The sequence below is a fragment of the Diospyros lotus genome, chromosome 14 (genome assembly GCF_014633365.1).
Source record: "Diospyros lotus cultivar Yz01 chromosome 14, ASM1463336v1, whole genome shotgun sequence".
NCBI classification, from domain to species: domain Eukaryota; kingdom Viridiplantae; phylum Streptophyta; class Magnoliopsida; order Ericales; family Ebenaceae; genus Diospyros; species Diospyros lotus.
This window is the reverse complement of record NC_068351.1, coordinates 33,073,432-33,087,599: the sequence shown is the minus strand read 5'-3', so window position 1 is coordinate 33,087,599 and position 14,168 is coordinate 33,073,432. Positions and strand designations below refer to the sequence as shown.

The window sequence follows — 14,168 nt, the reverse complement described above, 5'->3', positions numbered from 1 at the left end:
TGTTGATTCATCATCTCTCGCTTGCCTTATGCAATCGAGAACACATATCTCACACATGCAATGACTTCCTCTTAAGCTTCAAGCCACCTCTTGCTCATTGATTACCCCCTTGAAGATAGAAGGCTGTGCTTACACATTCATGTATATTTTGCCACCTCATCACATCCAACCCACCTACTTTTATTGCAAACCACCTTCAATGGTAAGGAATGCAAGGTCATTTCCATGTAAGCTTGTGTTGCCCATAACATGTGTATTGGTCTAAAATATTTTCTTTCCTTAAGCTGGTGTGCTAATTAATCTTGGCCATTAACCACATACTCATTTGATTCTGTTAGAAACTTAACGCATGCCATGTCATGCTCATGCACCTAAACACATTACAATATGGCTTACATTATACAACAATTTAGTCCTCCATTGCATATGTTAATAATCTCTAACAAATTCTTCTGAGGACCCATATGGTAAATCCATAATTTTAGTGTGAGTAGCTCATTGTTCTATTACATTCTGTGGAATTTGCAACTGTTTGTTAGATATTGCCAATCGCTTTTGGCAGAAATTGTTGACTGCTCTACACTATCTATTTATACTATGTTTCATAAATTTCTATTCTTGCAGTATCTGCCACCTCAATTTGTTCCAATGGTGTCAGAGTTGATTGGTCGGGAAACTGAGCTTGAGGATGCAAGTGGGAACAGGTGGAAAGTAAGATTATCTAAACATGATGGTGTAGTGGCTTTTCGGCAGGGATGGCATGATTTTTTACTAGAACATGGTATAGAAGCTGGAGATTTTGTTACATTCCATTATGTAAAGCAATCTCACTTCATTGTTGAAATCTATGGGCACAATGGGTGTCGAAAACTCAATTCTTCAGAAGAACAAGACAATCGGAAGAAAAGAAAGAGAACTTGCAGAAATTTTAGTGCCAGTGGACAATGCTATGGAACTCATAGTGATTTGATGAACAGACATGGTTCAAATATGTCTAATGCTTCTGGGTCAAACGTTGATATAAGCGAAAGGTTGCCATTGGACATAGATAATGCTTCAAACATTAATAATGGCTGTGGAAAGGCACAATCTGTGCCAAGTATGAATTTTAATGAAGAACCATTTTATATGATAGACAGAGATGTTGGAGAGAGAGAGAGGGACCGCTGGAACTGCTTATATGACTTGGCAAGCTTTGAAATGCAGAAGACACCTGCTGTTGATGAAAAGAGCAAGGATGAAGCAGATATCGTGAATAAGATTCCAGTGGCTAAAGAGGCAGTGAGCTCAATACCAGTTACTGATGTACGACAACTGGTAATTACTGAGAAAAGTAAAGATTTTCAGAAGATGGATACCTTAAAATTAATCAGTGAAAAATATTCTGGCGCTGGCAACTGTTCTGGGCTAGATCAGAGGAACAAGGCATATTCAAGTTAGTTGCTTTTTTCTGCATTTTGCATGGGACTATGAATTCTTTATCCTTGTTTTTTTCTTTTATTAATCATTATTATATAGATTTCTGGAGTATTTTTAAAAGCTCTAAGTGCACTCAAATGCAAAGTCCTTCTAGAGCTTAAGTGCAAAGTGCAAAGTGCAGGTGCACGCTCAATCGAAACAAAGTACAAATGTTAGAAAAACTTAAGATATAATATAATAACTGCAACTAAATTATTAGATAATGCTGTTATGACAAAAATTCATGCTAAAAGAGAACAAACGAGGTCATTGTCAGATGCCCCCAAAGAGATCATTGCCTCCTTTTCTTCTATAATATTAAATCTAGGCTCTTCAGCTCTACCTATATTAGCAACCACACACCATGTCAAAAAATCATGACCAAATATTGAATCATTCTCTTCTATAGCACTGCAAGACATTTACATAATAGATGGGTTTATTATGGTGTACTAGGGTACATGGTAACAGGGGCAGGGCCAGCCCTTGGTCAGTGGTATCGATTGACCCCACTGAACTTTTTTTTTTCCTTTTAGATATGTATTTAAATTTTTAGTTTATTATGTTTTTACCCCACTGAATTAGTACACAAACCCCCATTATTTAAGTTTATTATGGTTTGACCCTACTAAATAAGTGCACAGACCTATATCTCTATCCCTTTTTCTTTATTAACAGTAGCAAATAGGTCAATTGCCTCTATCATTTTGCAGCTTTTACTTTTTGTATATAACACTAATTTTCTGTCCACTCTTTCTCTTTATATTCATCTCTATCTCTCCTGTCTCTTAACAGAGGTGATCATCTTGCTCGCTCACTATTTCCATCTATCTCTAAATAGATAATCTTCATCTTGCTTACTCACTCTATCTTCCTTTCTCTGTAAACTGTAAATATGTTATCTATGTCTTTTTTGGGTAAGTCAGGTTATCTATGTTACACTCACAAATTACAATCTGAAAAGAAATATTTGTTTTTCTTGTTTTTCACAATATCTAGGTTAATGTTGTTTAGTGAACATGGATTTCAGTTTGCCAAACCCAAATCTGTGTTTGCAAAACCCTGATTTGGGTTTGCATTGGTTTGGCAAACATAGATTTGGCTTTCTCAGAAATAAATTTGGGTTTGCGAACCCAGTCTAGAAGATTGGCACATTGAATGCTCCCTTTCGTGAGCATACATTTTTCATTTGCCTCACTGATCAAAACTCATTACTCTGCTGCTGTAACAACTCTTTTTAACTGTAAAACAGTAAAAATTGCAAGAAAATAAATAAATAAATAAAAGTGTTTGAGCTTGCCTTGTGCTGAACAAAAAGGTGCATGGTTTTAGCACTTAAGCTGGACCTTCACATTTACGCTTTTCTTTAACAAGAAAAAGCCATAGATTTGCGCTTTGTGCTTTATCTGTGCTTTATTGGTGCTTATATTCACTTAAGCATGCATTTTAGAGCACTGTATTTCCAATTTTTTCACATTAACAGGCAATGATCAGGATTTGATATCTAATGCAGAGAATACACCCCTTAGGAACACTAGGCAAAGAATACGAAGGAAAATTGCTGATGGGTCAGAGCTCCATTCCTTGCCAATCTCTGCTAAAACCCAGAATTTCCATGCTGGTGTGTTACTTCCCTGCTAATTTTATGCTACTTAATTCATTGGTCCAGAACTCCTCCCCCACCTCCCAAAATAAATTTTATTGCTGTTTTTATTTTGAATTTATTGTTTGTTTCTTACCTGATGATTTGAAGAATTGCTTGAGACATGTATCTTAACAAAATGTCAAGCAGGGCAGAGGAAGGGAGTAATTAAACATAAACGGCTTGTGAATATGGAAGGTGGCTTTGACTGTAGGTCAATGATGCATGGTATGATTAATTTTCAGTTGTTTTTGTCTTGCTTTGCTAGAAAAGATGTGGCTAGAATGTAAGTTGGTCATGCATGCAAAGTTGCATTTATGGCACACAAATGAATTACTTGCAGTTTTCCATCTTAGTATGAATGCGGTTGTTGAGAAGTCATATTAGCTTGTATCAGGTGTATTGTGTGAACTAGTTGTATATGGAAACAGTAATGGGAAACGGATACAATACAAAATGGAAACTGGAAAACTGCATTTTTAAAAAAAGTAGGAAACGGAATGCGGGGAAATATGCAAGTAAAAATAAACATATGGGCCTTTTTGGAAATATAATTTTTAATATATAAAATTATAAAGAAATAATTACTCAATTATCCATTCAAGCAAACATAATTTTTTTTTTTTTTGTCTGTAACGGCATTGCCAGGATAGCAGAGACGGAAGCAATTCCGTCTCTAACGTGGTTGCGGAACAAAAACAATTGGAAATGGCCCCCAAATGTTTCCAAGATTACGAGAATGTCCAGGAAACGTTTTTTTGGTGTTTTTGGCGTTTCAGGGTGGGAAATGCTCCAGAAATGCCGAAACAGCACCATTTGGTGTTTCCATGTATCAGAGCCTAGCATAGGTAGCTTGTACATAGCAGTTACAATGTATTGGTATAAATACTTGTGGCCTTAGCTTAACAGGATTTGTTAGTACTTTTCCCTCCAATTTCTCTTTTCCTATCTTCTTGTTCTATCAGTCCTGTATATCATTTTTCTTGGAATCAGAGCCAATGAAGGATAAATCTGGAGAATTGGAACAGATTTGATGCAACTCAATCATCTCACTTAGAACTAATTGTATCCTCTCAATCTGATCAAGCTGTGATCTAATCAGATCATTACTTCTCATGTGATGTTCGGATCTGCAATCTAATCAGGAGGTGCAATCTGTTTCTAGGACTGTGATCTGGGATTGTCCTGGGTTATGATCTGAGATCTGATCTTCTGGGGCTGTAATCTGAGGTTGTCCAGGGCTGTGAGCTGGGATTGGATTTTCTAGGGTTAAAACTAAAGTTGGATTGGAAATCTGATCTGGCCTGTTGGATTTTCTATTCTGCTGCGATCTGCTGGTTAAGACTTCTCTGATCTGATCTGTTGTTCCTGAAGCTGAGATCTGGTATTCTGCAGTTATCTTGTTGTGTTGGTTCTTGAACTTAGGGTTAACATGTCTGGCTCTGAGGTAATATCTCGTACTTCTGTTGTTGTTTCGAATATATTTGGTACTCCTGTGATTACTACTGCAAAGCTGAATGGGAAAAATTATTTTTTCCTGGTCAGCTTCAGTTAAAATGTGGTTTCAAGGCCAAGGGGTTAGTGATCATTCAACTAAGAAATTGAGTGAGATACCAGAGAAAGATAGGACTTTGTGGGATAAAATTGATGCACAGCTTGTTTCTGTGTTGTGGCAGTCCATTGAACTGGATTTAGTGCCTCTTTTTCGTGTTTTTAAAAGTTGTGAAGAAACATGATCGCATGCACAGAGGCTTTATACACACAACATCCTTCGTTTGTACACCATTATTAGTACATTGTTTAATCTTCAAAAGGAGATGTAGATATGACAACATATCTGAGAAATGTTCAATTTGCTGTGACAGATTTCAATATCATGCTGTCAATCACTGAAAATGTTAATGAGCAACATGTCCAACATGATAAACTGTTCATGGTGCTTACATTGGCTGGATTAGGACTTGATTTGGAGAGTGTTACTGTTAGGACACAAATCCTCAGTGGACCTGTCATTCCTACCGTGGAAGAAGTGTTTGCAAGGCTGTCGTGTAGTACTCAGACATTTCCAAACCCTGATTCAGAAGCTGGGGTTATATTATAGTCTCTCAGACTACATATTTTGGTAATCAGTCTAAGAATAAGCAGCCACCGCATGGTGGAAAAGGGGGAAAACTGACTTTTTGCTTGTATTGCCACAAATCAGGCCATTATAAAGAGGCCTGTTATTCATTACACAGCCGTCCACCTAAAGCAAATGTGGCATCTTTGGATGATAACAATGAAAATCTGCCTGGTGATTCTGTTTCCACCTCAGTTTCAGCTGAATAGTGTTATCTCAGGGCCTAGTGCTTTTCTCAGCTTATTCCTGGGGAGGAGTAAGCTGAATTTTGCCAGTTTCAAGCAACGAAGCAGGCATCTACTTCTGTAGCTGCAGTTGCACAAGCTGCAGGTTCTGTTTCTTTCCCATAGCAGATTCTTCTCCTTCTGCTTGTGTGTCTCATTCCTTGCTTAGTCCTTGGATCCTTGATTCTGCAGCCTCTGAACATATTTTTGCTAATAAATATTTGTTTTCTCAGTATTGAGTCTTCTAATATGTTGGCTTCCATTATAGTGGCTGATGGTTCTAAGGCCAGTCCTACGGGTATAGGTCAAGCTAATCCATTGCCTTCATTATCTCTTAGTTCAGTCCTACATGTACCTTGCTGTCCTTATGGTTTAATTTCTTTTAGTCGTTTGACTAAATCTCTTGATTGTCGGGTTATCTTTGATTTCAATTTTGTTTTGGTGTAGGATTGAAATACTAGACGAATGATTGGCACAAGACATGAATCTGAAGCCCTTTATCATCTCTCTTTACCCTCTGTTTGTGCTGTTACTACAGCTACACCTTCGTCAATCCATTATAGATTGGCCCATCCTCATTTGTCTTTTCTAAAACAGATTGTGCCAATCTTTATCTTCTTTACAATCTTCAGATTGTGAATCTTGCCAATTAGGCAAACATGTATGCTCTCCTTTTCCTAATCAAATTAATAAAAAATTTCTCTTTTTTCTCTTGGTACATTTTGATATTTGGGGTTCGGTTGAGTTAAATCTAGTCAAGGCTTTTCTTACTTTGTTACTTGTTAAAACTGAGACTATGATCTCTCAAGAATCACTCAAGAACCTCACCGAATTCAAACCAACATTGAATATTGAAAGTAGAAAATAAAAACAGAATTAAATGTAGAGAAAATCAAACCAGATTGCAGCACACAAGATATACCCTGGTTCATGCCATTTACATGGCACTACATCCAGCAATCCAAGAAGCAACCAATCCACTAGAAACAAATCAGAAACCATACAAGAATACCCCTCTTTCACTCCACCTTGCCTCTCGAATACAATACTCTAATGAAGACAACAAGAACTAGAATCGCACAGCTCTTACTCTAGCCTCTCACTGTATCCGAACCCAAGGAATGAAAGATATGAATGAAAGATGATGAAGACTGGCCTCCGCACCCTTCTATTTATAGACTAGAGGGGCGGAAAGACATAAGGGGAAATAACTAACTTTATAAAAGTCAAATCTACCCTTAATAGAACAATTAGTTACATTTATGTCCTATTAACTAACTGCTGCCAAATCATCTTTATTTCTTCCTGATTTCTTCTATAAATCCAGCATTCAATTACTTTAGGCAAAACAGTAACATTACTTTTATTAATGATTGTTCTCGTTGTACATGGTTGTATTTGATGATGGATCAAACTAAGTTGTTGTCTTTGTTCACTTCATTTTATAATGAGGTTAAGACTCAGTTTGATTCTTCTATTCGAATCCTTAGAAGTGAAAATGCCAAGGAATTTTGTTCTAGGCCTTTTCAATCTTTTTTGTCTTCTCATAGCATTCTTCATCTAACATTGTGTCCATATACTCCACAACAAAATGGAGTAGAATGTAAAAATTGTCATCTCATTGAGACATCTGGTACCTTATTGGTTCATATGCATGTTCCATTTCTTTTCTGTGATGCTGCCCCTTTGTGTCCTTGCTATCTAATTAATTGGATGTCGTCTACTATTCTTAATAGACATTCCTCATTCTCTACTTTTTCCTCATGAACCCTTTATCCTCTTCCTCTTTATATTTTTGACTCCCCTTGATTTGTTCATCTTTTATCCTCGGGAAGGACCAACTATAACCTCCATTTGTTAAATGTGTTTTCTTGGGATATTCTCGATTTCAAAAGAGGTATAAGTGTTTTTTCCTAGATCTCAATTGGTATATCCTTTCTTCTAATGTTATTTTTGTTGAGTTTAGTCCTTTCCTTACTACTTCTTCCCTTTCTTGTGATGTTCGGAAACATTGAAAACGGCTAGAAACGTTTTTTGGACTGTTTTTGTAATTTTAGAAATGTTTGAGGGGGTGTTTCACAATTAACCTAAACTATTGGAAACATGTTTTTGTCTCTAACCAGCAAATAGATACTTCATACTTCTCTGTTCTTTCTTCTCTAGTTCTCCTTCTCTTCACTCACACCCTAGCCCTAATTTTTTGTTTGAAGTCTGAAATTCAACTCAGTCCTCTCGTCGCCACTCTCACACCTTGTGTTGATTGTCTTTGTACCCTCTCGTCGCTGATTGCTTGGTGCTTTTGCCGCCATCAATTCAGTTGCTTAGTCCTCTCGCCGTTCTCATGCCCTTTGTTGTCATTCCCTCTCGCCACCGATTGCCCAGTGCTCGTGCTGCCGTCGATTCGGTTGCTAGGTGCTTGGTTGCTTCCTCTTGTCGCTGATTACTCAGTGCTCCATTTCCATTATTGATTACTCTGTCACGTCGTGGATTACTGGATTGCGCAATTTGATTGGGTGATTCTTGTTTGTAAGTTCATGCTTTTGCTTCCAATGTGATGTTGCTTTCATTGTTACTTGTTATAAACTTATAATCTATCATGGTGATGGTTTTTTAGATTAGACAAATTTCTTGCTTAGGGTTGTTGACTTGAGGCTGCCCCTGTTATCTCCCCCCCCCCCCCCCCCCCCAAACTCCTTACATAGGTCATATGGCTTATGGCTTATTCAACTTCAAGTTTAAGATCTAGTAGTAGTGTTGCATCAAAGAATAAGGATGAAGAAAATAGTCCATTATGAAAATATGTGACTAGAATTGTGAAAATGGGGAAAATAGGGGGTAGTTGGAAGTGGACATGTAACTTTCCTGGTTTACAAAAATTTGGGACATATGCAAGAGTTATGGCTTCAAGTTGATGGCTGAAATGAAAAAAAGTTGAAGGAGAAGTTGTAGACAGAATGTCAAATTTACAACCTAAGCAAGTGCCTTTACCGACTAGTAGTGTTTCTTTGGGACCTTCTTTGTTTTTACATGAACCAAGAGTATTAGAACAGTTAAAGAAGAGAAAAGCCATCGATTCACTTATTGTTAGAGCTTTTGACTTGCAAAGTAGAGCACAACTAGATGCTAAGATTGCTAGAATGTTTTATATTGGGGGTTTCCTTTTATTCTTGCAAGAAACCCATATTATTTGAGTTCTTATTCATTTGTTGCTACGCATCTATTAGATGGTTATGTGCCTCCGAGTTATAATAAGTTGAGGACCACATTACTGTCACGACCTAGGGTTATAGAAGTAATTGTTTTATACATGTATTTTCCCTTGGATTGTACCTTAGGCTGTTGTAGTATTGTACCTGTGAGAAAATAATTAGGAGAGAAAAACCTAAGAGACTAGCCTCTCTTAGCTTGTTATTTATAATTAGTATAATGGGCCTTAAACTTATGGGCTTAATCTAATTATAAAATAAAACACACATATAATAATTATAATATATATTAATAATTCTAACACTCCCTCTCAAGCTGGAGCATGGATATCATATGCACAAAGCTTGTTACAAATGTATTCCACTTGAGTACCCTTTAAAGACTTGGCGAAGACATCTGCAAGTTGATTATTGGAGTTAACAAACTCTATAATAATAACACCTTCAACCAGTTTTTCTCTAACAAAGTAACAGTCGATTTCAATATGCTTAGTCTTCTCATGGAACATTGGATTGGAAGCAAAGTATAAGGCAACCTGATTATCACAAATAAGCTTCATAGGAGACACTTCACAAAACTTGAGTTCCTACAGGAGATGTTTAAGCTAGTTGAGCTCACAAGTTGCATTAGCCATTGCCCGATACTCTGCCTCTAGATTGATCTAGCTACTACATTATGTTTTTTACTTTTCCAAGAAACCAGATTTCCTCCCACAAGAACACAATACCCAGAAGTTGACCAACGATCAGAAGGAGATCCTGCCCAATCTACATCTGCATAACAACAAATATCCGTGTGACCTTTATCCTCATAGAGTAGCCCTTTACCTGATGTTTTTTTGATATATCACAGAATCCGGATAACAGCATCCTAGTGAGAATCACATGGTGAACTAAGGAATTGGCTAACTACACTCACAACAAAAGCAATGTCATGACGAGTGATTGTGAGATAGTTCAACTTGCCTACCAGTCTCCTATACCTTCCAGGATTTGAATAAAGCTCCCCCTGTTCTGGCAAGAGTCGGACATTCGGATCCATTGGGGTGTCAACTGATTTGCAATTCACCATATCAGTTTCTTCTAAGATGTCCAATGCATACTTCATCTGAGAAATTGAAATACCATCTCCTAATTGAGCAACTTCAATACCCAAGAAATACCGAAGTCGGCTTAAGTTTTTGGTTTGAAAGTGTTGATGTAGATGTTCCTTCAGCTTTTGTATTCCAACCTGATCACTCCCTATGATAACAATGTCATCTACATAAACCACAATGTAGATGCATAAGGAAGAAGAATGACGATAGAAAACCGAATGATCAGCCTCATTTCGAGTGAGACCAAAGGCTTGAATAACAATGCTGAACCTGCCAAACCATGCTCGTGGAGATTGTTTCAGACCATAGAGAGACTTCCTGAGTTTGCAGACTACATTGGACTCCCCCTGAGTAAGAAAACCAGGTGGTTGCTCCATATATACCTCTTCTTACAAATCACCGTGAACAACAATGCTGAACCTGCCAAACCATGCTCGTGGAGATTGTTTTAGACCATAGAGAGACTTCCTGAGTTTGCAGACTACATTGGACTCCCCCTGAGTAAGAAAACCAGGTAGTTGCTCCATATATACCTCTTCTTGCAAATCACCATGAAGAAATGCATTTTTAATATCAAGTTGATAGAGTGGCCAATGACACGTAGCAGCTAGAGAGAGAAAGAGACGAATAGAGGCCATTTTCGCAACATGAGAGAAAGTATCGTTGTAATCCAACTCATAGATCTGTGTAAAGCCTTTGGCAACCAAGCGGGCCTTAAGATGTTCCACCTGGCCATCAGGACCCACTTTGGGTGTGAATAGCCAACGGCAACCAACGGGAGTCTTTCCTGGTGGTAAAGACACCAAATCCCAAGTACCATTTGAATGTAAGTCATCAATCTCATCTAACATAGCCTGGTGCCAACCAGGATAGGACAGAGCTTTGCTTGTGGTTTTAGGAATAGAAATAAAGGAAAGACTCAAAACAAAGGCACTATAAGAAGGACACAAACAATCATAGCATAAAAAGTTATAAATAGGATGGGGATTATGAATAGACCGTGTACCTTTGCGAAGAGCAACAGATTGTCGGGCTCAGGATCTGGGGTAGGAGGGACAACAGACGGAGAGAGCGAGTCAGGAGAGTCCTGGGCTGGAGGAATGCTGGCGTCGGTAGCGAGATGAAGACGACGGTGATATGTAAGAAGTGGATGAGCCGTGGTAGGTGGATCGAAAAATGGTAGGGTAGGCGTTACAGAGGAGATAGATGGATTCGAGGAGGACAACGGAAGAAAATAAAAAGGAACAGGCAAAACCTGGTGAAGACTCTGTGAATGAGGCTGAGCAACCAAAAAAAAGATTGATGTTCAAAGAATGTGACATCAGCAGACAAAAAATAGCGATTCAGTTCAGTAGAGTAACACTTATAGCCTTTTTGCAACCGGGAATAGCCAAGGAAGATATAGTTGAGAGATTTTGCAGCAAGCTTATCTTGTCTAGGTGAAAAAGAATACACAAAACAGATACATCTAAAAACACAAAGAGGAACAGAATAACGTGGTTGTGTAGGGAACAAAAGGGAATGAGGAATTTGCTCTTGTAACGCTAAGGATGGCATGCGATTGATGAGATAACATGCAGTTAGAACAGCATCACTCCAAAATTTGGTGGGAAGATTGGCATGTAAAAGGCGCGTCCATGCAGTCTCAATAAGATGACAATTCTTATACTCAACAACACCATTTTGTTGAGGTGTGTAAGGACAAAAGGATTGATGTAAGATGCCATTAGAAGTTATAAAGGTAGTAAATGGAGAAGAAAAATACTCGGGGGCATTATCACTACGTAAGACACGTATAAAAATTCCAAACTGTGTTTTTATTTCAGCAGTAAATGTCTGAAAAATAGAAAATAATTTGGACCGACTCTTCATAAGAAACAACCAAGTGCAATGAGAAAAGTCATCAATGAAAGTGACGAAATATGAAAAACCAAGAGTAGAATGGACGCGGCTGGGCCCCCATACATCAGAGTGCACAAGGGAAAAGGGAGCCTTAGCCCTATTATTGACCCGACGAGAAAAAGAATGACGAGCATGTTTACCACGCTGACACAACTCACAATTAAATGTGGACAATGATGACAAACTAGGAACTAATTTCTTCAATTTGGAGAGACTAGGATGATCGAGACGATAATGGAGAAGATCTGGGGAAGCGACACTAGTGCACGCTACCGGTGAACTAGGCGCAGCAAGATGATAGTGACCCTTTGACTCACGCCCGACACCAATCGTCCGCCCCGTACCCTGGTCCTGAACACAAATAGAGGTAGGAGTAAAGAGAACATAACAGTTAAGGGTTTTGGTGAGTTGGCTAACTGAAATCAAATTAAAAGAATTATCAGGAACATATAAAATAGAATTTAATGAGAAAGAAGAGGTGGGTGTGATTTGGCCAATCCCTTCAACTGTAGTTTTGGTACCATTAGCCCAGGTAACGGTAGGTAAAGTATCAAAATAGGTAAGTGAGGAGAAAAGAAGTTCATTACCACACATATGGTCAGTGGTGCCGGAATCTATAATCCAAGGACTAATAGATGAGTCTTGAGCAACACAAGCAACGAGATTACCAGGATGAGACGGATGGGTGGCCTGGAACTTCAGGAAGGCATCATACTCAGTTGCAGACATAGGTACCAATTGTGAACCTGGTGGAGATTGAGTAAGACTAGGATCACTCTGAAATACATGAGTTGCACTGGTAGATGATGCAGGTGGAGCAGCTGGCCGACCATGTTTTTTCCAGCATTTGTCCTCAAGATGACCCTGTTTCTTACAAAAGGTACATTGTGGACGTGAGCGATTATTATTGCGTCCTCTATTTCCTCCGACGGTGGAAGCTTGAGATACAAGAGCTGAAGATTCGGCTGGAGGAACAACATGAGAAGAAGACATACCATGTGCACCTATCATATTCAACAACCTTTTGAAAGAGTCCTTTATGGTAGAGTTAGCGAAGCTGGTCAAGATTTGATGTCTGATGGCGTCAAACTCTGGTTTCAGATCGGAGAGAGCAATAACTATAAAAAACTTATCTAGTTGAGCAATCTGTTCGGTGCGGGTCGTAGTAAGCGGAAGAAGAGCATCAAATTCTTGCATTAGAGCCTGAACCTGCCCTAGATAGGATTCCATGGACGACTCCTGCTTGCGATTCTTGATATTAGAGACCACAGTGTACAAACGTTGGATGTCGTTTGTATAACACTCTTCAGCTTCCTTCCACATATCAACACAAGTTTCAAAGGGGCGCGTGGCTGGTTCGGTTGCGGCGATTCTTAGGTGATCGGCCGATCTGGAGGCGGCGAACTCGAGGGTGGTGGTTGGACAGTGGGGTTTTGGTATAGGCAGTGACGTTAGGGTTTAAAAGTAGGCTGGAAAACAATACACAGCGACGGCTAGGGTTTTTTTTTTTTTTTTTTTGTCTCCGGTGGCTTTGATACCATGTGAGAAAATAATTAGGAGAAAAAAACCTAAAAGACTAGCCTCTCTTAGCTTGTTATTTATAATTAGCATAATGGGCCTTAAACCTATGGACTTAATTTAATTACAAAATAAAATACACATATAATAATTATAATATATATTAATAATTCTAACAGTACCTTTAGTTTGTTACTAATTGAAAGGATATAACAAGCTCTATATAGGCTAAAGTAAGGGGAGAATAAGTAGTTTTTGGAATGAATGAACTTGAATTCTGTCTCTCCCTAATTTCTTTGATTGCACTCATATTTCCCTTTGAACTGCCCCTCCTTCTAGTTTCTCCCTCCCTTTCTATTCTATCATTTTCGATTTCTCCCAATTATCCTATTAAAACCCTAAGCAAAACCTAGGAATGTGACAATTAGTATCAGAGCCAGGTCAATCCTCGGCTATGATTGCAACAAACTCGTAACAGTTAGGTTCGAATTTTTGAAGGAGAATTCCAACTGCGATCTAGATTGATGGTCCTCGGCTGTGAAATTGAGGTCATGGAGGTGAGGAAGGCTCGGTTGTAAGCAAATCTAGGCTTGATTGTGAACATCAGCGAATATCAGCGAGTGTGATTCAATAAGGCGGTCTTGACTATGATTGAAACGAAATTAGGACTACTGACTTCTGATCTAGGCTGCGACACAACATCCAGGCGATTATTGAGAAATGGCTTCAGAAGCACATTCAGAGTTGATCTAGGCTCGAAATTAAAGGCGAAGCAGGAGGAATTCTTGGCTATTTGACCTAGACGATTGCTGTGAGGTGATTGACTATCCAATAGATCTAGGTCGCTGCATATGAGGCGATTTTGGATGGAATTCTGATGACTTTGGAAGTTGCGAGTAGGCGACCCTCAGGAAGTCGCAACAGAGCTGATCGAATATAGATCCAACCGATTTCTGATCGATTCTTGGTGGCAACAAAAACCAATCGTACTCTCGGAAAGAT

General features: G+C 38.6%; 1 protein-coding gene across 3 annotated transcripts in view; it reads left to right on the top strand.

Moving 5' to 3' along the window:
• Positions 1-14,168, top strand: part of LOC127789554 (uncharacterized) — a 28,163-nt gene that overhangs the window by 3,414 nt on the left and 10,581 nt on the right. The window contains exons 3-5 of one of the 3 annotated variants that reach the window (XM_052318464.1): positions 625-1,435; positions 2,972-3,079; positions 3,248-3,328. In XM_052318464.1, the coding sequence (XP_052174424.1) occupies positions 625-1,435; positions 2,972-3,079; positions 3,248-3,328 (1,000 nt within the window). The remainder of the gene's footprint in view (positions 1-624; positions 1,436-2,971; positions 3,080-3,247; positions 3,329-14,168) is intronic. The other 2 variants (XM_052318465.1, XM_052318466.1) reach the window with 2 other exon arrangements.